This window comes from Hyla sarda, chromosome 10, assembly GCF_029499605.1.
Source record: "Hyla sarda isolate aHylSar1 chromosome 10, aHylSar1.hap1, whole genome shotgun sequence".
Taxonomy (NCBI): domain Eukaryota; kingdom Metazoa; phylum Chordata; class Amphibia; order Anura; family Hylidae; genus Hyla; species Hyla sarda.
Genome location: NC_079198.1, coordinates 13,808,542 through 13,833,070, shown reverse-complemented (window position 1 = coordinate 13,833,070; position 24,529 = coordinate 13,808,542). Strand labels below are relative to the sequence as shown.

Genomic DNA, 24,529 nt, shown 5'->3' with positions numbered 1-24,529 from the left:
AAAAATTATTTTTTTTATTTTCTAAACAAAGTACATTAAAAGATTTTTTATTTACCATAAAGAGTGCAATAGCAAAAACCTTGGACCAACCTTGCTGCAACCAACCTTGCTGCAAACAAAAATTAGCTGACCACCACGAGGCCTGCGTAGGCTCTGCCCACTATATGGCACTACCCACTGGGCTATAGATGGATAGCAGACAGACAGTGATCTAGCAGATTGATCTTCACCAGTGCATTGGTAGGTAATTGGGGGCAATAGGAATGGATATGGTAGCTAGTGATGAGCGGCAGGGGCCATATTCAAATTTGCGATATTTCGTGAACATATGGATGAATATTCATCCTATGTTCGCGAAATTCTCTATGTTCGTTCTCTTTTTTCTTCCCATGCGAAAATTCGTAATAAAATTCGCATAGTGCGCATGCCCAATTATATCACCTAGGGAGGGATCAGTGTCCAGTCTGGAAGTGCCGATATTCGCATAAATATTTGCATAAATATTCACAAAAAATAAGATTAAAAAAAAATATATATATCACTATATTCTAAATATTCGCAAATTCGCAAAGTGCCGATATTCGCACAAATATTCGCCTAAATTCGCATAAAATGAGATTTAAAAAAGTAAAAAAAAATAAAAAAAAATATTCGGCATTGCGAATATTTATCACTATATTCTAAATATTCGCAAAATTCACAAAGTGCCGATATTCACGTTAAAAATTCGCATTTCGAATACTCGCACTCAACACTAATGGTAACCTCCAGTGCGGACGTGGCATCTTATAATACTTCGATGGTACATGGTTTGGGTTTTCCTATTTCGTCAGCTATTTCGGTGCTGAAATTGCTTTTACATTCGTACTGGGGCTAAAGAGGGGACACCTGGCCAAAAAACAAGAGACTATCCAGGTGCCCCCCCCTTTCTGTAGAACAGTGTTTCCCAACCAGGGTGCCTCCAGCTGTTGCAAAACTACCACTCACAGCGTGCCCGGACAGCCAAAGGCTGTCCGGGCACGCTGGGAGTTGTAGTTTTTGCAACAGCTGGAGGCGCCCTGGTTGGGAAACACTGCTGTAGAAGTAACATAGGCCGAATGATTGTGCTGCTAACATTTTGCATGACGCACGCTCCATCCCCTGCCCGACTTTCATTGGTCTCCTCTCTTTCTCTGTCTCTGTCTACAAAATCCTTGCAATCATCCCCCCCTCCTCACCCACCCACCCTGGCATTCTGCGTATAAAATGCCACACCCTTAGGATGGGATGATCCAGAGCGTTCAAACGGCATCGCAGCATCCCGAGCACTGCAGAGCATCACCATGGTATCGGCCGTAGCTGTCCTCTGCCTGGTGGCTGGCTTACTCGAAGGAGGTGAGCCCGTCTACGTATTGTGTGTGTTGGCATAAAGAGTAGCGAGCTTAACAGATGCGGCAGAGCTGAGTTTGTCATTTAATGCAACTCATCGTGATGTTATCTGTGGTACATACACAACAGGATGGCAGGTAACCCCACTACGTGCAAAATCAGCTCTGCTACGTCTATAGCTGACTGCCAGGTAAGAGTCTCTGCAGACCCTACTGGAAGCATATATTCCATTGTCTGTATATGAGATGCTTGCGTGTGGTTACGCCAGTGTTTCCCAACCAGGGTGCCTGCAGCTGTTGCAAAAACTACAACTCCCAGCATGCCCGGACAGCCTTCGGCTGTCCGGGCATGCTGGGAGTTGTAGTTTTGCAACAGCTGCAGGCACCCTGGTTGGGAAACGTTGGGTTATCCAGTGTGACTCGGGGTGTCTGGGCAATGTCTGCCTGTGACGCACATTAAAACAGATTGGGTTTCTGCATCCGGACGATAATGGAGCGGAAAGAGAGACGCAGGAATCAGATAGGACTTTGGGAAGACACTGAATTAAGGAAGCAGATTTATCTTCTGTGATACATATATATATATATATATATATATATATATATATATATATATATATATAATTATTATTATTATTATTTTATTATATATATATATATATATATATATATATGAAATTATTATTTATATATTTATTTATTATTTTATATATATATATAAAATTATTATTTATATATTTATTTATTATTTTATATATATATATATATATATATAGATATAAAATTATTATTTATATATTTATTTATTATTTTATATCTATATATATATATATATATATATATATATATAGATATAAAATTATTATTTATATATATATATATATATAAAACTATTATTTATATATATTTATTTATTATTTTATATATATATATATATATATATATAAATATAAAATTATTTATATATTTATTTACTATTTATATATATATAATTATTATTTATTTATTATTTTTATATATATATATATATATATATAATTATTATTTATATTATTATTTACATACTTATATATATATATATGTAATTATTTATTTATAATTATATATATATATATATATATATATATATATATAATTTTTTTTTTTTTTATTGATTCATGGAGAATCTCTACACAAAGATGATGAAAAAATATCAAACTCCATACAGATGTTACCAGAACCAAACCCAGGACCTGATCGTTGACAATAGTGACAGCCGATGATGCGCTATTTGCTCCTTTCTCCGTATTTGAGAGCATTAAGTTATGATCCATGTGTTTATCATAATTAAGATTAGTGTAATGCACATTCATAGATATGTTCCATTGACACCTGTAAATAATATCTGTATAAACATCAGGTTTCGTCAAAACCGGACGATTATATGCTGAGATAAGTGGCGCTGCTATGATGCCGCTTATCTCTTCCGTAGAGGTAGGCTGCCACAGATCACTTTTGGAACCACTGATAGACTTATATCTACTAGAAGTTCAAGAACAACAGGGTCTTGCATTATACCGCCCATCTTATATTACACGCTACAGCTGCTGCAGAACCTCATAATACACACCTCAGCTGATGTAGAACATTATAATACTCACCTCAGCTTCTGTAGGACATCATAATACACACCTCAGCTACTGCAAAACCTCATAATACACACCTCAGCTTCTGTAGGACATCATAATACACACCTCAGCTGCTGCAAAACCTCATAACACACACCTCAGCTGCTGCAAAACCTCATAATACACACCTCAGCTTCTGTAGGACATCATAATACACACCTCAGCTGCTGCAGAACCTCATAATACACACCTCAGCTGATGTAGAACATTATAATACTCACCTCAGCTTCTGTAGGACATCATAATACACACCTCAGCTGCTGCAAAACCTCATAATACACACCTCAGCTTCTGTAGGACATCATAATACACATCTCAGCTAATGTAGAACATTATAATACACACACCCCAGCTGCTGCAGAACATCACAATACACACATCAGCTGCTGCAGAACATCACAATCTACACCTTAGCTTCTGCAGAATATCATAATACACGCCCTAGCTGCTGTAGAACATCATAATACACACCCCAGCTGCTGCAGAACATCACAATACACACATCAGCTGCTGCAGAACATCACAATCTACACCTTAGCTTCTGCAGAATATCATAATACACACCCTAGCTGAGTAGAACATACACACCTCAGCTGATGTAGAACATTATAATACACACCCCAGCTGCTGCAGAACATCACAATCTACACCTTAGCTTCTGCAGAATATCATAACACACACCCTAGCAGCTGTAGAGTCTCATATTACACACCTCAGCTGCTGCAGAATATCATAATACACGCCCTAGCTGCTGTAGAACATCATAATACACACCCCAGCTGCTGCAGAACATCACAATACACACATCAGCTGCTGCAGAACATCACAATCTACACCTTAGCTTCTGCAGAATATCATAATACACACCCTAGCTGAGTAGAACATACACACCTCAGCTGATGTAGAACATTATAATACACACCCCAGCTGCTGCAGAACATCACAATCTACACCTTAGCTTCTGCAGAATATCATAACACACACCCTAGCAGCTGTAGAGTCTCATATTACACACCTCAGCTGCTGCAGAACATCAGTATACAAACTCCAGCTTCTGCAGAACCATATAATACACACTACAGCTGCTGCAGACCATCATAAGACACACCTCATATGCTGCAGAACATGATAAAACACACCTCAGCTTCTGTATGACATCATAATACCCACCAACGATGTTGTAGAAAATTATAAAACCATATAACACACCTCGGCTTCTGCAGAACCATATATTACAAACTTTAGCTTCTGCAGAACATCTTATTACAAACCTCAGCTGCTGTAGGACATCCTAATACACCTTACAATAAAATCTAAGCTGCAGCAAAACATCATGGTACACAACACACCTTAGCTTCTGTAGAAAAGTATAATACACACCTCAGATTCTGCAGAACATCATCAAATACACTACAGCTGCTGCAGAACACAATACACACCTTAGCTGCCACAGAACCTTAAAGGGGTTATCCAGGAAAAAACGTTATATATATATATATATATATATATATATATATATATATATATATCTATATATATATATATATATATATATATATATATATATATATCAACTCCACAAAGTTAAACAGATTTGTAAATTACTTCTATTAAAAAATCTTAATGCTTTCAGTACTTATGAGCTGCTGAAGTTGGGTTGTTCTTTTCTGTCTAAGTGCTCTCTGATGACACCTGTCTCGGGAACTGTCCAGAGTAGAAGCAAATCCCCATAACAAACCTCTTCTACTCTGTGCAGTTCCCGAGACAGACAGGGGTGTCAGCAGAGAGCACTGTTGCCAGACAGAAAAGAACAACTCAACTTCAGCAGCTGATAATTATTGGAAGGATTAAAAAAATTATAATAGAAGTAATTTACAAATCTGTTTAACTTTCTGGAGCCAGTTGATATAAAAGAAAAAACATTTTTTTCCTGGAATACCCCTTAAATATATACATCTTGGCTGCTGCATAACAGTATAATACACAGCTTAGCTGCTGCAGAACACCACAATCCACACCTCAGCTGCTGCAGATAACAGTGACACAGGATTATTATTTCTCTGGGTATCTACAATTGCAGATAGAAAACTGAAGTGTAATGGATCTTTTTTCCCCGCTGTGACCTCACACCCATTAGTGAGACGGCAAAAGGCAATCTCCCCGTTGGCAGCCGCCCCTCGAGAGTCCGACAAAGTAATTGACTTCCTGAATCCATTCCAGCTGTGCTTAGTAACTTTATATACTCACTGTATATTGTGTGAATAGTTTATAATAAATATGAGCCTCAGGGGGGCGCCATCTATGGTTGCCACCTGACCGGTATTTTACCAGCACAGCCGGTATTTTGCCCGCCTTGCCTGTATTTTTATATTAAAAATACCGGCAATGCCAGTATTTATCAAATCAATCCTCCGACTCTTGGTATGTTGTACCATAACCTATACCAGTGTTTCCCAACCAGAGCGCCTCCAACTGTTGCAAGACTGTGGTCTGTATAAAGGGAGGTCTGGTCTGTGGTCTGTATAAAGGGAGATCTGGTCTGTGGTCTGTATAAAGGGAGGTCTGGTCTGTGGTCTGTATAAAGGGAGGTCTGGTCTGTGGTCTGTATAAAGGGAGGTCTGATCTGTGGTCTGTATAAAGGGAGGTCTGGTCTGTGGTCTGTATAAAGGGAGGTCTGGTCTGTGGTCTGTATAAAGGGAGGTCTGATCTGTGGTCTGTATAAAGGGAGGCCTGGTCTGCGGTCTGTATAAACGAAAGTCTGGTCCGGGGTCTGTATAAACAAAGGTCTCGTCTTTGGTCTGTATAAAGGGTGAACTAGTCTGGGGTCAGTATAAAGGGAGGTCTGGTCTGTGGTCTGTATAAAGGAAGGTGTGGTCTGTATAAAGGGAGGTCTGATCTGCGGTCTGTATAAAGGGAGGTCTGGTCCGGGGTCTGTATAGACGAAGGTCTGGTCTGGGGTCTGTATAGCAGGTGGTTTGCTCTGTATGGCAGGGGGTTTACTCTGTGGTCTGTATAAATGGAGGTCTGGTCTGTGGTCTGTATAAAGGGAGGTCTGGTTTGCGGTCTGTATAAAGGGAGGTCTGGTCCGGGGTCTGTATAAACGGATGTCTTGTCTGTGGTCTGTATAAAAGGAGGTCTTGTTTGTGGTACGTATAAAGGGAGGTCTGGTCTGTGGTCTGTATAAAGGGAGGTCTGGTCAGTGGTCTGTATAAAGGGAGGTCTGGTCTGTGGTTTGTATAAAGGGAGGTCTGGTCTGTGGTCTGTATAAAGGGAGGTCTGGTCTGTGGTTTGTATAAAGGGAGGTCTGGTCAGTGGTCTGTATAAAGGGAGGTCTGGTCTGTGGTCTGTATAAAGGGAGGTCTGGTCTGTGGTTTGTATAAAGGGAGGTCTGGTCTGTATAAAGGGAGGTCTGGTCTGTGGTCTGTATAAAGGGAGATCTGGTCTGTGGTCTGTATAAAGGGAGGTCTGGTCTGTGGTCTGTATAAAGGGAGGTCTGGTCTGTGGTCTGTATAAAGGGAGGTCTGGTCTGTGGTCTGTATAAAGGGAGGTCTGGTCTGTGGTCTGTATAAAGGGAGGTCTTGTCTGTGGTCTGTATAAAGGGAGGTCTGGTCTGTGGTCTGTATAAAGGGAGGTCTGGTCTGTGGTTTGTATAAAGGGAGGTGTGGTCTATATAAAGGGAGATCTGGTCTGTGGTCTGTATAAAGGGAGGTCTGGTCTGTGGTCTGTATAAAGGGAGGTCTGGTCTGTGGTCTGTATAAAGGGAGGTCTGGTCTGTGGTCTGTATAAAGGGAGGTCTGGTCTGTGGTCTGTATAAAGGGAGGTCTGGTCTGTGGTCTGTATAAAGGGAGGTCTGGTCTGGGTTCTGTATAAAGGGAGGTCTGGTCTGTGGTCTGTATATAAAGAGGTCTGGTTTGTGGTATAAATAAAGGGAGGCCTGGTCCGCGGTCTGAAAAAATGAAGGTCTGGTCCGTGGTCTGTATAAATGAAGGTCTGGTCCGTGGTCTGTATAAATGAAGGTCTGGTCTTTGGTCTGTATAAAGGGAGGTCTGATCTGTGGACCATATAAATAGAAGTATGGGGTCTGTATATAGAGGTATCTGTCCTGAGGTCAATATATTTATGTATAGAATGTGGCATGTGGTCTGTAGTCAGTTTGGGGTCTTTTGGAGGGGGTCATTTGTACTAGTTGTGATTCAGATCTTGTAGGTTGGGGACAGGTCTTGTATAAATGGGTCAGTGCAAAAGGACTTGAAACAAGAAGATTATGTTAGAGAAGCCTTTAGATCCGTTCTATCCTCAGTACTCTTCTCCTTACATCTGTACTTATGTATTTTCACAGACAAATATTATTTTTCATATTACTGCTACAGTGACACTGATGTATGGATTTGACCTTTTTTTTAATGTTATTGTGTACAATTATAGCCAATCACATCTGTGGTCATAGACCGTCGGTAGCTGATGGTCGACAAGTATCTCTCCTGACCCTCCATGCCATGCACACTCGTCTAGGCTGAGCGAGAATCCTACTTAGGCTTGGTTCACATCATGTTTTAGGCAATACGGGACCACATACTGCTGGGGAGAGCTAAAACCGGGCGCTTTAGTATCCCTGCCGTATGCGGCCCCTATGTAATGTATTTCAATGAGCTGACCGGAGTTAAACGCCGACTCCTGTCGGCTCATTTTTGCCCCATATACGGTTTTCTCACCGGTCCTTAAACCGGGGTACTCCAGTGGAAAACATTTTTTTTTAAATCAACTGGTGCCAAAAAGTTAAACAGATTTGTAAATTACTTTTATTTAAAAATCTTAATTCTTCCAGTACTTATCAGCTGCTGTATACTACAGAGGAAGTTGTGTAGTTCTTTTCTGTCTGTCCACAGTGCTCTCTGCTGACACCTTTGTCCATGTCAGGAACTGTCCAGAACAGGAGAGGTTTGCTATGGGGATTTGCTCCTACTCTGGACAGTTCCTGACATGGACAGAGAAGTCAGCAGAGAGCACTGTGGTCAGACAGTAAAGAACTACTCAATTTCCTCTGGACCATACAACAGCTGATAAGTACTGGAAGGATTAAGATTTTTAAATGGAAGTCATTTAGAAATCTGTTTAACTTTTTGTCACCAGTTGATTTAACTTTTTTTTTACACCGGAGTTCCTCTTTAATATGTAAATTAGTGTTTCGCAACCAGGGTGCCTCCAGCTGTGGCAAAACTACAACTCCCAGCATGCCCGGACAGCCTTCGGCTGTCCGGGCATGCTGGGAGTTGTAGTTTTGCAACAGCTGGAGGCACCCTGGTTTGAAAACACTGATGTAAACCATCATTGCTCGTCATCTCTGCACATAGTGAAAGATGTTTTCCATGGTGACTCCAGCTGTTTCAAAACTACAGCTCCCAGCATGCCCGGACAGCCTTTGGTCACGGCAGTCACAGAGGCCTAGAACAGGCCTAGGGCTGTCATAGTGATAACAGATCAGCTCCCGTTATTTTATTTTTTATTTTTATGTAAATTGTTTTTATACAACATTTTAACAAGAAATAAATCACAACACAGTGTACAAGGGAGGGAGAACACTTTCCAGACTACACAGCAACTAAAAAGAAACAAAACAAATATGAAATGTTCAAGTGGCGCGGAGAAAAAGTAAGAATTGAGGTCAGGAGAATCCATTGTAGTGCAATCCAGAAACAGCGTTGTCAGGGGGTAGGAAGAAAAGGGGGGTTGTGGGTAAGAAAAGTGTCTTCAAATCCACCAGCACTTAAAGGGGTACTCCGGTGAAAACCTTTTTTCTTTTAAATCAACTGGTGGCAGAAAGTTAAACATATTTGTAAATGACTTCTATTAAAAAATCTTAATCCTTCCAGTACTTATTAGCTGCTGAATGCTACAGAGGAAATTCCTTTCTTTTTGGAACACTGATGACATCACGAGGACAGTGCTCTCTGCTGACATCTCTGTCCATTTTAGCAACCATGCATAGCAGATGTATGAGAAGGTGGCTCAGTGGTTAGCACTTCTGCCTTGCAGTGCTGGGGACTTGGGTTCAAATCCCACTAAGGACAACAATAAACAAAGTGTTATTATTATTATTATAATAACGTCGGCAGAGAGAACTGTGCTCGTGATGTCATCAGAGAGCATTCCAAATAGAAAAGAATTTCCTCTGTAGTATTCAGCAGCTAATAAGTACAGGAAGGATTAAGATTTTCTAATAGAAGTAATTTACAAATATGTTTAACTTTCTGCCACCAGTTGATTTAAAAGAAAAAAGGTTTTCACCGGAGTACCCCTTTAAGGGGTGGGCATTATAGGATGGTGGCCCCCGACTTCTTGTTCAAGATACCAGGTAATTTACATAAAGTGTCTCCTAAAGGGGTACTCCGGTGGACAACTTATTTTTTTTTTAAACCAACTGGTGCCAGAAAGTTTAACAGATTTGTAAATTACTTCTATTAAGAAATCTTAATCCTTCCAGTACTTATTAGCTGCTGAATACTACAGAGGAAATTATTTTCTTTTTGGAACACAGAGCTCTCTGCTGACATCATGACCACAGTGCTCTCTGCTGACATCTCAGTCCATTTTAAGAACTGTGCAGAGTAGAAGAAAATCCCCATAGCAAATATATGCTGCTCTGGAAAGTTCCTAAAATGGACAGAGATGTCAGCAGAGAGCACTGTGCTCATGATGTCAGCAGAGAGCACTGTGTTCCAAAAAGAAAATAATTTCCTCTGTAATATTCAGCAGCTAATAAGTACTGGAAGGATTAAGATTTTTTTTAATAGAAGTAATTTACAAATCTGCTTAACTTTCTGGCACCAGTTGATTAAAAAAAAAAAAAAAAAAGTTGCTGGGTTGTTGCCCTCCTACGGGCTCCTACTCCACGTCTCCTGATGTATGGCCTGTCTCCTGGTAGCACCTCCATGCTTCGGAAACTACACTGACAGACACAGCAAACCTTCTTGCCACAGCTCGTACTGATGTGCCATCCTGGATGAGCTGCACTACCTGAGCCACTTGTGTGGGTTGTAGACTCTGTCTCATGCTACCACTAGAGTGAAAGCACCGCCAGCATTCAAAAGTGACCAAAACATCAGGCAGGAAGCATAGGAACTGAGAAGTGGTCTGTGGTCACCATCCTGCACAACCACTCCTTTATTGAGGGTGTCTTGCTAATTGCCTATAATTTCCACCTGTTGTCTGTTCCATGTGAAATTGATTGTCAATCAGTGTTCTTCCTGAGTGGACAGTGGGATTTCACACAAGTGTCATTGACTTGGAGTTACATTGTGTTGTTTAAGGGTTCCCTATATGTTTTTTGAGCAATGTACATGGCACATAGGGCCCTGTGGCAAATTTTGAATCATGCCCAGAAGCCACAAGTTACGCCTCTGTCCATGTATAACTAAAGGGGGTGCAGTCACACTGGGTCCTGGTGCCTAAGGGTGCCCCAAGGTACATCTGCCCTATAAGAGACCAGTATTATAAATGGGGCCTTGTTGCAGATTTTGCATTGAGGCCCAGAAGCTATAAGTTACGCCTCTGGCTCTGTATCTATTGGGGAGTTAGCGCCATCCGCAGATCTTTGCTCTTTCTTCATCATACGCTTATACCGCCCGTTATGCCTGGATCAGCTAAGGATCAGGAAGCAGCAGTCTTGCGGGAAACGAGCTTCTATGCAGGTTCGGGTGTTGCGCCCTCAGCGGTATTACATCGGATTAATGTAGCATGTTACCTTTCTTTTGGCTGTGGGTTTCACTAGGGGCACATGCTCTTTTTCCCCCATTTTTCTATAGTACACTGTACAGATAGCCTGCTGTCTATTTCCAAGGCCAGCCATCACAACAACGAATGCTGGTCTGAATATGGACAGATAAAAGGATATAATATAACACACAGTAAAGTATCCTTGAGTCACTCCACATTTTACGTAGATTTATATTAGAAGGAGAAATGATTTACTATGGCGATCGATAGAGGCTCATACTCTCAGTACTGGATGTACTTTTGCCAAATGCCCAGGGGATCCTGAATGCATCTCGGGCTATTTTCAACCAGGTAGATGTTTGGAAAAAGAACAATTAGTATGAAACAAGATTAATCATTATTCTGCAGATCACGGCACAAAATGGAAAACCGCATCGCCCCGTCCCCTCCTGCCAAACTTTTATTCCACTGTTACTTAGGTATACTGGTCTCTAGACATGGACAGACTTGTAGGTAACCCTTCCTTTAAAGATGGAAGAACCCACAAGGCCGCCCCAAAAATAACCAAGCCTCCTCCATGCTTCACAGGAGGTGCAGTGTCCTTTTCTTTGTAGGCTTCAATTTTGCATCTGTGAACATAGAGCTGATGTGACTTCTGAAAAGCTCAATCTTTGCCTCATCTGTCCAAAGGACATTCTACAAGAAGCTTTGTGTCTTGTCCTTTTGACAGATGAGACAAAACTGGAGCTTTTTGACAAGTCCCATCTGCTCTATGTTCACATATGCAAAAATGAAGCCTACAAAGAAAAGAAGACTGTGCCTACTGTGAAACATGGAGAAGGAGCGGTTGGGTTTTGGGTTTGCTTTGGCACACTGTGTCTTAAATCTGTACAGGGTACAATGAAATCTCAAGACTATCAAGGCATTCTGGAGTGAAATGTGCCGTCCAGTGTCAGGAGCTTTGGTCTCAGGTCATGGATCCTCCAACAGGATAATGGCCCAAAACACACAGCTAAAACACCGGAGAAAGAGCAAAACAAGAAAGAGCAAAACATTTTACTATTGTGAAGTGGCTTATATGAACCATGAGGAAGATGCCTGAGGAAGCTGCGCATGCGCAGCGAAACGCGCTGCATTCTGGTCAATAAACCTTTTTTTAGTCTATCTACCTGTCTGGCCGATCAGCGCCGTGAGCCGGGTTCCCTTGAAGCCAAAGATCCTATTGCTGCATATGCTCCGGAGAGCAGCAGACGACCTACCTTGTATACCTTTTCCATTGTTGTGTATGTGCTTACACAACCACCCAGGGTGAGCAACCAATTTATATACTAAACTCACATGTTGGGTCCAAACAATACTGTTCTATGGAGCGCTTATTTCCATTTTCATAGACCAGATTGACCATCTGTGGGGAAGCTGAACCTTACACTCTGGAGAAGACACCTGAGACAGCTGGAGCAGGATCTTATGAGGAGTGGGCCAAGATACCTGCAGTATGGAGAAGACACCCTCACACCTGAGACAGCTGGAGCAGGATCTTATGAGGAGTGGACCAAGATACCTGCAGTCTGGAGAAGACACCTTCACACCTGAGACAGCTGGAGCAGGATCTTATGAGGAGTGGGCAAAGATACCTGCAGCCTGGAGAAGACACCTTCACACCTGAGACAGCTGGAGCAGGATCTTATGAGGAGCGGGCCAAGATACCTGCAGTCTGGAGAAGACACCTTCACACCTGAGACAGCTGGAGCAGGATCTTATGAGGAGCGGGCCAAGATACCTGCAGTCTGGAGAAGACACCCTCACACCTGAGACAGCTGGAGCAGGATCTTATGAGGAGTGGGCCAAGATACCTGCAGTCTGGAGAAGACACCTTCACACCTGAGACAGCTGGAGCAGGATCTTATGAGGAGTGGGCCAAGATATTTGCAGACAAAAGATGATATCTTCACACCTGAGACAGCTGGAGCAGGATCTTATGAGGAGTGGGCAATGATACCTGCAGTCTGGAGAAGACACCTTCACACCTGAGACAGCTGGAGCAGGATCTTATGAGGAGCGGGCCAAGATACCTGCAGTCTGGAGAAGACACCTTCACACCTGAGACAGCTGGAGCAGGATCTTATGAGGAGCGGGCCAAGATACCTGCAGTCTGGAGAAGACACCCTCACACCTGAGACAGCTGGAGCAGGATCTTATGAGGAGTGGGCCAAGATATTTGCAGACAAAAGATGATACCTTCACACCTGAGACAGCTGGAGCAGGATCTTATGAGGAGTGGGCAATGATACCTGCAGTCTGGAGGAGACACCTTCACACCTGAGACAGCTGGAGTAGGATCTTATGAGGATTGGGCCAAGATACCTGCAGCCTGGGGAAGACACCTTCATACCTGAGACAGCTGGAGCAGGATCTTATGAGGAGTGGGCCAAGATATTTGCAGACAAAAGATGATACCTTCACACCTGAGACAGCTGGAGTAGGATCTTATGAGGATTGGGCCAAGATACCTGCAGCCTGGGGAAGACACCTTCATACCTGAGACAGCTGGAGCAGGATCTTATGAGGAGTGGGCCAAGATACCTGAAGTCTGGGGAAGACACCCTCACACCTGAGACAGCTGGAGCAGGATCTTATGAGGAGTGGGCCAAGATGCCTGCAGTCTGGAGAGGACACCTGAGACAGCTGGAGCAGGATCTTATGAGGACTAGGCCAAGATACCTGCAGTCTGGAGAAGACACCTTCACACCTGAGACAGCTGGAGCAGGATCTTATGAGGAGTGGGCCAAGATAACTGCAGTCTGGAGAAGACACCCTCACACCTGAGACAGCTGGAGCAGGATCTTATGAGGAGTGGACCAAGTTACCTGCTGTCTGGAGAAGACACCCTCACACCTGAGACAGCTGGAGCAGGATCTTATGAGGAGTGGGCCAAGATACCTGCAGCCTGGAGAAGACACCTTCACACCTGAGACAGCTGGAGCAGGATCTTATAATGAGTGGGCCGAGATACCTGCAGTCTGGAGAAGACACCCTCACATTTGAGACAGCTGGAGCAGGATCTTATGAGAAGTGGGCCATGATACCTGGAGACAAGTGCAGAAGTCTCACTGAGAGTTACAGAAATCGCTGTATCGCAGTGACAGCCTCAAAAGGTTGTGCGACCAAATACGAAGTTCAGGGACCAACATTTCTGTCCAGGACAGTTTCATGATTTTGTTTTTCAATATGATTCTGTTGAACCAAAATTCAGAAGTAATGTCTGATCTTCAACAGTTAATTTTCATCAGTTTTCATTCATTATTACTTTTATCACATTACTTTTGTTACAAGTTATTTCAGGAGCATTGTGGTTTTTTCTGTTTTTAATGGAAGGGGCCAACAATTTTGTCCACGTCTGTATATAGCTGACCTTACAGCAACCCAGTTTAGCTAGAGTAGTGAATGGAAAAGCTACTTGGGGCCCTATTACAGAGAGGCTGGTATTGTTCTGTGTAATTGGGCCAGCGGTCGGCTGATGAACAAGCAAACACTAGTTTGTCGCTTTATGGCTTTGTTTTGCCATGCTGCAAAATCAAAACTATTACACTCCTGTGTGTGAGCAGGGGTCCATACACCTTCAATAACGATCAGTTGAGTGGTTGTATGACAGATATTTGAAAGGCAATTGAAATCCAACATATCTGAGCCATATGTCCCTCAACATCTGCCATTGTGGTGAGCTTGTGGGGATGTAGGGTAGGTAGGGTGTAGCTGTGCAGTGATGAAAGGGTGGTTGATTAACCCTTAACTGTCATGACGCCAGGGTGCGGGTTCTTCCTCAGTATATATATATCCTACCGCCACCCATCCCAGGAACGATAGGGAGGAATAAAGGATTGTCCACAACCGGAATTTTAGTAAACTGGAAATAACTTTACTGCAACTTTTAAGCAGGTTAACAGGAGTAACAGTCTTTACAGAGGACCGGACTTTAGGTTCCTCACAGTTGGTTGGGACCTTGACCTGTTCCACTGAATTTAGGGTTTAGTTTAGGCTCAGTAGTCACGTAGATTTAGGATTGAGTTTAGTTGAACTCACAGTTTTATATTCGGCTGAAGTTAGCAGGCTTCAGGCCTAGATTTGTCTTGTAGGTATACACGGAACTCCTCTCTCTCTCTCTGCTAGTCCGGAACCCAAGAGAGCGAGGATTGGATACAGTGTCCTTATATGGCAAGGGGGAAGGCTCACAGCTTATTGGTTCCCACCAACTGTCAGTCCTTTCACAAAGCATTGTGGTACATCATGTGACCCACTCACGTGACCTGGAAGGTCCTTAAGCTTAACCTAACCCTAGACTTATTAGTCATGTGACCTAAGGTCCTGGAAGTACTATACATATATATAAATTATATACAATTATACACATCCAAGATATAAAATTAAAGAAGGAAGAGGTGACAAGGGGTTATCCCACTAGGAGGATCCTACCGATACACAGGAACTCTGACTTTGGGGACTTAGCACACAAGGTACGGTACAAGGTCCGGTACCGGGATACCACACCATCATGGGAGAGTAAGTAGAGAGGCTACCATCCACAATAGACCAATCCTGATAAAATCTGAAGGTTTGGATGTTTTTTCTTTTATGGTGGGCTTTACGGTAACAATTGAGGTGCTGGATGGACAGCAGCTTTCCTCTCTCTTCTGAAACAGCGAAAAAGTTTTCTAGCCCTTCTAAGCCTTCAATGTTCGATCAGTTGGGTCATACCGGCCAGTCACAATAAAGAGATTTCTGGAGGATCTATCTCTGTGTCTTTTAATTTAATGAAGTTACAGGAATAAAGTGAGAAAGACCGATGTCAACACGACAACACCTCCTGCTCATAGATCTTATTAATAGAGACACTGGGTCTAATAGCAAGCAGTCTGAGGCCAGCAAAAAAAAAATCTGAAAATAAAATAAAAATAAAGAAAATGGGTGATTGATTGCTTTAAGGCAGAGAAGCCTAATAACAAATTGTTCCATATAAAGATCATTCAAGTTCTGTCCTAATTCACTAATTCAGATCAGAACGCATTATTTCAGTCATTTCCCTCCGGCGCTGACTCATTTCACTTAATATCAGGGGGCGATGGCCTGCTTCGAAGTACTAAAATAGTCGCCAAGATGAAAGGCTCGCCTGCAAATAGGTCAGCCAATAGTTGGATTTTACATCATACAGATGATGCACAAAGCCGTAGAAGAATGCAGAAATATCTAAGTCCTTTATGGAATTATCATCTGGTACCAATACAGTAAATACTCTGCTGGGGTCACAACCCTGTCACAATGTACAGAAAGTCAACCACACAAAGTAACTTTAGAGTTACCCCTTTAAAATGTGGTGTCAGCAGGTTGCAATGTAGGGCAGATGTTGTAACCCTGGGGGGCAGATGTTATTAACCCCTTCTTGTCATGACGCAAGGGCGAGGTTTAACCTTAACCACCCGAAGGTAATACCGCTGGTCCTGGCCTAGGCACAGGGGCAATGAAGACCCTGATGCCAAGTTACGGACAACGGTAGCTTTACTGAGGGTAGACAGGTGATATAGTCTATGGAGTACAGCCAGTATCCCAAGGAGGTGACCAGTGACACAGGGGGACCTCACACACTTGTTGGGACTTGCAGTATGTTGAGACACTGTAGTGCAGGCCACGGTGACTATATAGAAGACTTGACTTGACTGACTTGACAATTGACATGAAGATGACTTTGAGCTTACTTGAGCTGACTTGTGGCTACAGACTTTAGGCTTAAGGCCTTCATTGCTCTGATACAACTGCACTGGACCTCAGTAGGAATAGCAATGAGCTAAGAGAGAGCTAAGAGAGAGATTGCAGCCCCTCTCCTGGTTTTATAGGGGGCTGTACAAGGAGCCCATAGGTCACTTGGGGGGTCACCTCGTCACTAGTGCCTCCTGGGTAACAGTCACATGGTCATAGCAATTAAAGAAACATTACACTTTTAATGTATAACATATGTACACTGTGGGCAACACTGGAGGGGGGGCCTGGGGACATGAAGGGACACTGCCTGACAGGGCAGGAGAGGTACAGGGAAACACCATCCCGTTCTGGGCCACCACAAAAACACAAGGTACATCCTTGTAACAACAAGGCTAGAATTCTAGTGACCTATAGGTGGCCTCTATATAACACTAGGTGTCATATCCGAGGGAGGGAACAGTGCAATCCTGAAGCTTTTCCAAACTACTGTCTCTACCTACTTGGACGATCCACCCTAAATGCACAGTCAGAATAGTCAGATGAGCCAAGTCGGCAACAGACAGGCAAATAAAGTACAAAATCACAAGACAAAGCAAGAAAAGGATCAAACTTAAATAGTGGTGTTGTACAAAATCAGCAGTCAGAGCACAAGCTCCAGTCCCCGGCTGCAATACTCTTCCTAAGCTGTGGTGTGGTGCTTGGGCCAAGAGTGACGTTGGAGCCCAATGTGTCATACTGCTGCTCAGCCAATCACTGGCTGCGGTCAATGATTGGCTGAGCAGCAGTATGACAAACTGGGCCCCAATACTGTATAAACTGATTTAAAAAACGGATGCAGGCTGATATAAATGTTATTTCAAACAGATCATTTAAAAAAATGGACAGTTTGCATCGGTTAATCATCTGTTCAAAATGGAATCCATTCAACTACATGAACAGACACTGAACAGATTTAATACGCTGATGTGAACCTAGCCTAAGACTCCTAACCAATTAATGTAGGAGTTAAACTGCACCTGAGGCCATGACCGCCACCGCAGCTAAAGAATAAAGCACCTTGCCTGGTGGGCCTCAATGGGTCTAAGACCACTCCTATGGACCGACCCTAAAGGAATCCTTTTCATATTGTATCTGTATTATAATGAACTGGATCAGGAGGTAAGTAAAGTTACAGTTGTTCACCGAAACCCTGGCTCTCAGAAGTCTTTTTACTGGGCTTTTTGTAAATAACCGCTTCAAAAGGATATTGTGGGGTTTACTAAGGAACTTTAGGAGGCATTATTTAGCTATGTGACATATCAGGGACTACTGCCCTGATCATTGCAACTCATCTTTCCCCTAGCTTTTCACACTAGCAAGACTAAAGGCTATTGACTGTTTCATCACAATGGGAATGGAACGTGAAGTAGGGACAGCTACTGCTTAGCAACAACTTGTGGTCTTAATGTAGGAGGTATGCCTGATATTAGCATTACCTAGGCTCACTAAACTTAAAGGGATACTCAGCCCTGAGACATCTTATCCCTTATCCATAGGACCGGGAATAAGATGTCTGATCGTGGGGGTCCCGACGCTGGAGACCCCCGCGATCTCCCAGCTGCACCCGACGTTCGTTTAGAACGTCGGGAGCAGCGCCGGAGGCTCGTGACATCACGATTACGCCCCGCTCATGATGTCATGGCCACGCCCCCACTCAATGCAAGTCTATGGGAGGGGGCGTGATGGCTGTCACGCCCCCTCCCATAGATCTGCATTGAAGGGGTGTGGCCGTGAAGTCACAAGCCTCCGCCCCGCACTGCCAGTCATAGGGCTGTGCAAAGTCCGTTCGGGGCTGCTGCAGCTGAGATCGCGGGGATACCCAGCGGCGGGACCCCTGCGATCAGACATCGTATACCCTATCATTTGGATAGGGGATAAGATGTCTAGGGGCGGAGTACCCCTTTAAGTATCCTCAAGATAAGCAAACCTGAGGGACAAGTGGCTCTGGTAAAGGCCAGACTAGACTAACTAGAACAAGTATAGGTCTACCTCTTTTCTCCTGGAGAGGAGATTGGTCAGGAGGCTGACTTCAGCTGTATATGTAATGCACTGCAAAAACATAAAAGGGGTACTCCACTACTTCAAAATGTATTCCCTATTAGCAGGATAGTAAATAGTAGAGCGGGGGGTCTCAGCGGCGTGTCGGCAGGCACTAAATGCACTGACTATGGGAGAATCACAAGCAGTCATAAGAATTGTCTTGTATGTATGTATTGTAACCAAACACAAAAGCATGGGGGCTAAACCTCTATATCAGAGTACATATCAAAAAGCAGTATATCCCAATAGCCATACACAAAACTAAAGGAGAAGAAAGCGGATATACTAAAATGCAGTGCACACCTACGGTGTGCACTGCATTTTAGTATATCCGCTTTTTTCTCCTTTTGTTTTTTGTATGGGTTTCTGACGCTGTGTGTCTACGACTTCTTTCCTATATGATCACATTCAGTGTCTTGTTTCCGCAGCCTTTTCTTTGTCCTGCTATCACTGTGACGACATAGGGAAGGATTGTACCCAAAATGAAAAAAAGTGTGAAAAAGCCCATGATACGTGCATCGCCAACATCACTGAGATCTACACACGTAAGTCTTGGCCTTTCCTTCTCTATAGAAGATCATTGTATTTTGGTGAATGAATGGTTCTGATGTAACTCCTTTAATCCTCCTTATTGAAAATGACATTGGCGCCGGTGTACTGCAACCACCCCTGTATCCTACAAATTAAAGGGAATGTCTCCGGGGTACTCCGGTGGAAAACATTTTTATTTATTTATTTTTTAATCAACTGGTGCCAGAAAGTTAAACAGATTTGTAAATTACTTCTATTGAAAAATCTTTACCCTTCCAGTAAGTTACAGAGGAAATTCTTTTCTTTTTGAATTTCTTTTTGTCTTGTCCACAGTGCTCTCTGCTGACACGTGATACCCGTATCAGGAACTGTCCAGAGCAGGAGAAAATCCCCATAGCAAACCTATGCTGCTCTGGACAGTTCCTGATACGGACAGAGGTGTCAGCAGAGAGCACTGTGGACAAGACAAAAAAAAATTCAAAAAGAAAAGAATTTCCTCTGTAGCATACAGCTTCTAAAAAATACTGGAAGGGTAAACATTTTTTAATAGAACTAATTTACAAATCAGTTTAACTTTCTGGCAAAAAAAAAAAATGTTTTCCACTGGATTACCCCTTTAAGGCATATGAAAACTATGATGGTGGAAGGAGTCTTACATTTATTTATCTATTTATTTGGATAGCCGCTTGTAATACTACATTGCACCTGTAGTGGCCACTGCAGAAAAAATGAGCAACCTCAGCTAATCGCTATGGTGGTTCTTGTATTAGAGGAACTGTATGTGATGAGATAGTTCTTTTTGGGTTAGGGTCCAACGTAGCGCACTCGCAGCGTATTTCATGCTGCTGATATGCCAACAGCAGTAACAAGAGTGAGGTCCCATTGTGCCGCTGGGTAGCTCTGTGTGTCTGCTCGTAGCTGCAGATTTCCCTCTTTAGACGCAGTGCTTGCTTGTAGCAGATGCGCAGCAGGAATTCCGCTACTACGAGCTACCGGGTCACAGCAGGGAACTCGTTCTTGTGACTGCTATCGGCGCAACCGCACCGTGAAATATGCTGCGGATGCGTTACTTGTGACTCTACCCTTAGGGAGTTTGCCCACCAATGAATGAATTATAATGTTTGCTTCTACCATCTTCCCCACCCAATCAAGATTTTATGACACATCTAACATATAATAAAGCAATTTCAAGAAAAAATTTAATCAACTGGTACCAGAAGGTTAAACTGATTTGTCAATTATTTAGAAATGTTAATCCTTCCAGTACTTGCTATGGCAACCAATCAGATGGCTTCTTTCATTTTTAAAAAGGCCTCTGAAAATGAAAGAAGTGATCTGATTGGTTGCTATGGGCAACTGGTCATAGGTTTTAATAAATCTCCCCAATTTTATTTTGCTGTGGCTGTAGTTATCCTATGTGTGTTTTTCACAGATGTCTTGATGTTTTCTTAAAATAATATCTGCGTTTCTTTACCAAAAAACAGAAGGTAAACCAGTGACAAAGCGGATCGTCAAATCATGCGGAACCAAGGACATGTGCAACACCACATATAGCCTGTCCCTGAACGGCACTAACCTGTACGCCGTCATCCAGTGCTGCACTAGCAAAGAAAAATGCCAATTAACTGACGGTAATTCTAAGTCTACTTGTACTGGTGAAATGTATGGGAAATCTCTGGAATCATCCATAAAGGGTAACTTGTGGCTCCTGGGCCCCAATGCTAAATCTACAACAAGGATTCCATCTGCCTGGTGCCATTGGTACTTGTCTCCTCATATGGGCCATTTTGGGCCCTCTCGGGAACCTCTATGCCTTTTACACCCTTAGGTTATCCTATGAATCTGCCAGTAGCATGAATGCTGCAAATTCTAAAATAGCTTCAATTTCCTTCCTTGTGTGGTCCACTCATCATACCAGCCAATAAAATCCAGGCATGTGTTCCCATCTTATTGGGGATGTCCAGATTAATGACACCCATCTTCAAAAATCCTATTTGAGTTCACAACCTCGCTGCCTGCACTCAGCATTCGGAACAAAATGTTCCAAACGCTGGGGCAGAGGAGTACCCCTTTAATAGAGATGGGCGTCCCTGTTCAAGACCTTTATATTTCTCTCTGGAGGACTTAGGCATGTCCATGTCTCAGTGGGCACCTGAAGGGAATAGAAGCACAGAAAATGTGGGGGTTCTGTCTCCTAAGCGCTACTGTGTAAATAAGTCAGGATGCCAATGGATACACAGGATTCTTTTATTTTATTCGTACGTAAAAAGTACAACTGGACAACGCGTTTCGGCGTGTTCTCACGCCTTCCTCAGGTCCACAACCATAATTTTGCAGTGTCCTGCTCGTGTGTTCCTGTGTATAGGTGGCCAATAAAAAGGGACCCACGAGCAGAACACCGCAAAATTATTGTTGTGGACCTGAGGAAGGTGTGAGAACACCCGAGACGTGTTGTCCAGTTCTAGAGCAGCCAGTTATCAGCTCTGAGGAGTGAGGGAGGAAGTTCCCACATGAGATGTGACGGCAACCAAGGGAAAGCCCCCTCCTCCTCAGTGAACTGCCTGAAATGTAAGCAACAAAGGAATGGGATTTAGGAGCCATAAATGAATAATAAACAATATTTAAGCACATGGACAGAATCAGCACTAGATAAAGAGTAAGCCAGGAGCCTTCTATTATTTATTTATCTTTTTAATATCGTGACAGGTATACTTTAATTTACCCTGCATAGGCGCTGCAAATCAATTAACACTTGCCGTTGGGTTCTAAAGTGTACCTGTCACTTTAGCCATGTTGTAGCGACACGTGAAACGTTTGTCCGGGCATGCTGGGAGTTGTACTTTTGCAACAGCTAAAGAGCCACGGGTTGGGGGACACTGATGTAAGTCAATGGTGATACTAGTAATAGGGAATATGTAGCACTAAATCATAGGTCCCAGTGTGAACACTCTGCTTTCTACTCTTTTTCTTTACTATTTTTTTAAATACTTTAAATGACAGCATGTCTCTCTGTATTCCCTGCCAGTACCAAAAACCACGACCGTAAATAAGGTTGAGTGCGATACATGCTATGAAGCCAACAGCAACAAATGCAAAAACCCAAGCAAAATCAAGTGCACTGGAGATGAGAAGAAGTGTGCAACCTACACTAGCAAAGACAGTAAGTACATGAAACGTGCGGTAACCTTTTATACATACCCGTTCATACCTGTGTGACCCTTCATTGCTACCCTAGCGCTAGGGCTACACACCAAGTCTGGTCACGCAAGATGAAGATTACAATGTTGCATGTAGGAATTGTCAATGTGGTCACATTGTGGCATGCAACATAATGTAACGCAACAGTCACCAAATTTGATGGACTTTTCCAGAACTGACCTCAATGCAGGTCACGTAACGGCAGCCTACATGTAATTTCTCTGCAGTTCAAACAACCTCAGCCGAATGCTCCCATTATTCTCATACACCTTTTTCCTATGGGAAAGGAGGAAATGGCTGCTGCCAGAAACTAAGTTGTGGTCAAAATTGGTAAAATTTTACATGCCCAATCCTATGTTTCCCCAACATCATCATTCAACGCACGCCCATGCACATGAGATGACTCAGATGGTCCCTGCAAAATTGGTAGTTTTGGCCAACTTTGCCTATATGTGTATCTTTAGTGATCTCCAACCAACACAAGCTGCCGTCATAGCTTACATAGGGATCATCCCTCAGCTTTCATACATGTGTTCCCAATGGGGAGAGAGGAAGTGGATGTTGTCGGAATCTTAGTGGTAGTGAAAATTGTTAAAATTTAACATGCCCACTTCTTCTTTTCCTCAACAGTACACACCCATACACATGACGTCTTAGATCGTCCCTTGGTTTTGGCCAACTTTGCTCTTATGTGTATAGGCATCTTTAGTGATCTCCAACCAACAAGAGCTGCCACAGGGGTCGTCCCTCAGCTTTCCCAAACCTAACCCCTTCTAGTTTAACAGTGATATGGGCTTGCAGTTATACTGCTTCATAGATGGGAAAATGGCCATCACTGATTGAATGATGATGTAATAATGTGTTTTCAGACTTAACACTCTTTATCTTTCCAACAGAGGAAAAAAACAAATATGTATTCCAAGTCTGTGCCACCGAAAACATGTGCACAATGCAGGACATCTCTACCCTGCCCTTTGAACATACCCTGTTGACAAAATTTGACTGTGCCAACCATGCGCCGTCCATGTTGCCTGGTCTGTTGTTTCCTGTCGCCATCCTCATTGCGATGCTCAAACTGCTATCGTAATATTCATCAACCCTTCCCTATCTTCCGCAAAAGAAAAAAAGTCCATTCCTATGGGGACTTCATGTGGATCCTTCCCGGGTAAGATTGCATTGCGGAGATGTACCCACAGTATACAAGCAGGGCAATGCATGTTTAACCGCTGTGTATTTGCAAAGCCAGGTATATCTATATAACAGCTCGGATTCATTTATACACGTATGTTACACCTATGTGCAGAACAATGTTGACCTATATTCCAAAGCAGACAAACTTGTACAGTATATGGGAAATCATACTACTACATGGTTCATGTGCAACAGTAACTGCATGGCTACAATAGTGCTGAAAAAGCTAACCGGACACATTATTACGGCTTCTGAGGTGACCACTTTGCAAACAACGCCCTGCCACCATAGTAGATAGCAAGTGATAGAATCCAAACAGCCAAATAATAGGATGCCCTAGCCTTTACTGTGCAAGGTAATAAAGAGTCATAAGAAAACCATGACTCTTTAGAGTTGGGTCACCCAGGACTCTCCAGCTATTCTAGGACTGCACACCTCAGAAGTCCTCCAATATGACAACAGCTGAATGGTCCCAGCAGGCTCTTGTCTGGTTGGCTGAGCATGATGGGACTCGTAGTTCCTTAGACATACCGCCAGGTTGGCAAAGTGATTTGCTGACCTGGGGGATGCGTCTTATGTATGGTTGCGTACACTTATACTGCTATCACCATGATTCGCTGTGGTTTTTGAAATGTTGCTGTAATTGCATTTCGCTGTTTGTTTTATCTTCCTTATTGGAACAATAAATGAAATTACTAATAAACACGTTTTTAAGTAAACGCATCTGGACTCTTTGTTAAACCTGCACTTGTACACAGTCCAATAACCTAGCTAACAGATCAGAGTATTGACCGTAAGTCAGTGCAGGACACCTTCAGACGGAGTTTGTGCTTTCATTGTACATTTGCTTCCAAAATGCATAACTAAACAACTTTCTAAATAGCATTTATTTAAAAAAAAAAAATCCTACCATTTTACTGTCGTAGAATGTGTGTAACTCCTTTCTCTAGCCGGATATCCTGCTACTTCTGACAAAGATCCAACAGCACAATACTCCTGGCTGAAAAAAATAGACAAAATGTACAAAAGTTG

The 24,529-nt window shown here is 42.9% G+C and overlaps 1 protein-coding gene across 1 annotated transcript; it reads left to right on the top strand.

The window, feature by feature from the left end:
• The first annotated feature begins 1,217 nt into the window (after positions 1-1,217).
• Positions 1,218-24,216, top strand: LOC130293913 (phospholipase A2 inhibitor gamma subunit B-like). The gene is made up of 5 exons (XM_056543181.1): positions 1,218-1,374; positions 19,006-19,122; positions 20,593-20,739; positions 22,134-22,268; positions 23,203-24,216. The coding sequence occupies exons 1-5, from the start codon at positions 1,323-1,325 to the stop codon at positions 23,391-23,393; spliced, it is 642 nt and encodes a 213-aa protein (XP_056399156.1). The 5' UTR covers positions 1,218-1,322; the 3' UTR covers positions 23,394-24,216.
• The last annotated feature ends 313 nt before the right edge of the window (positions 24,217-24,529 follow it).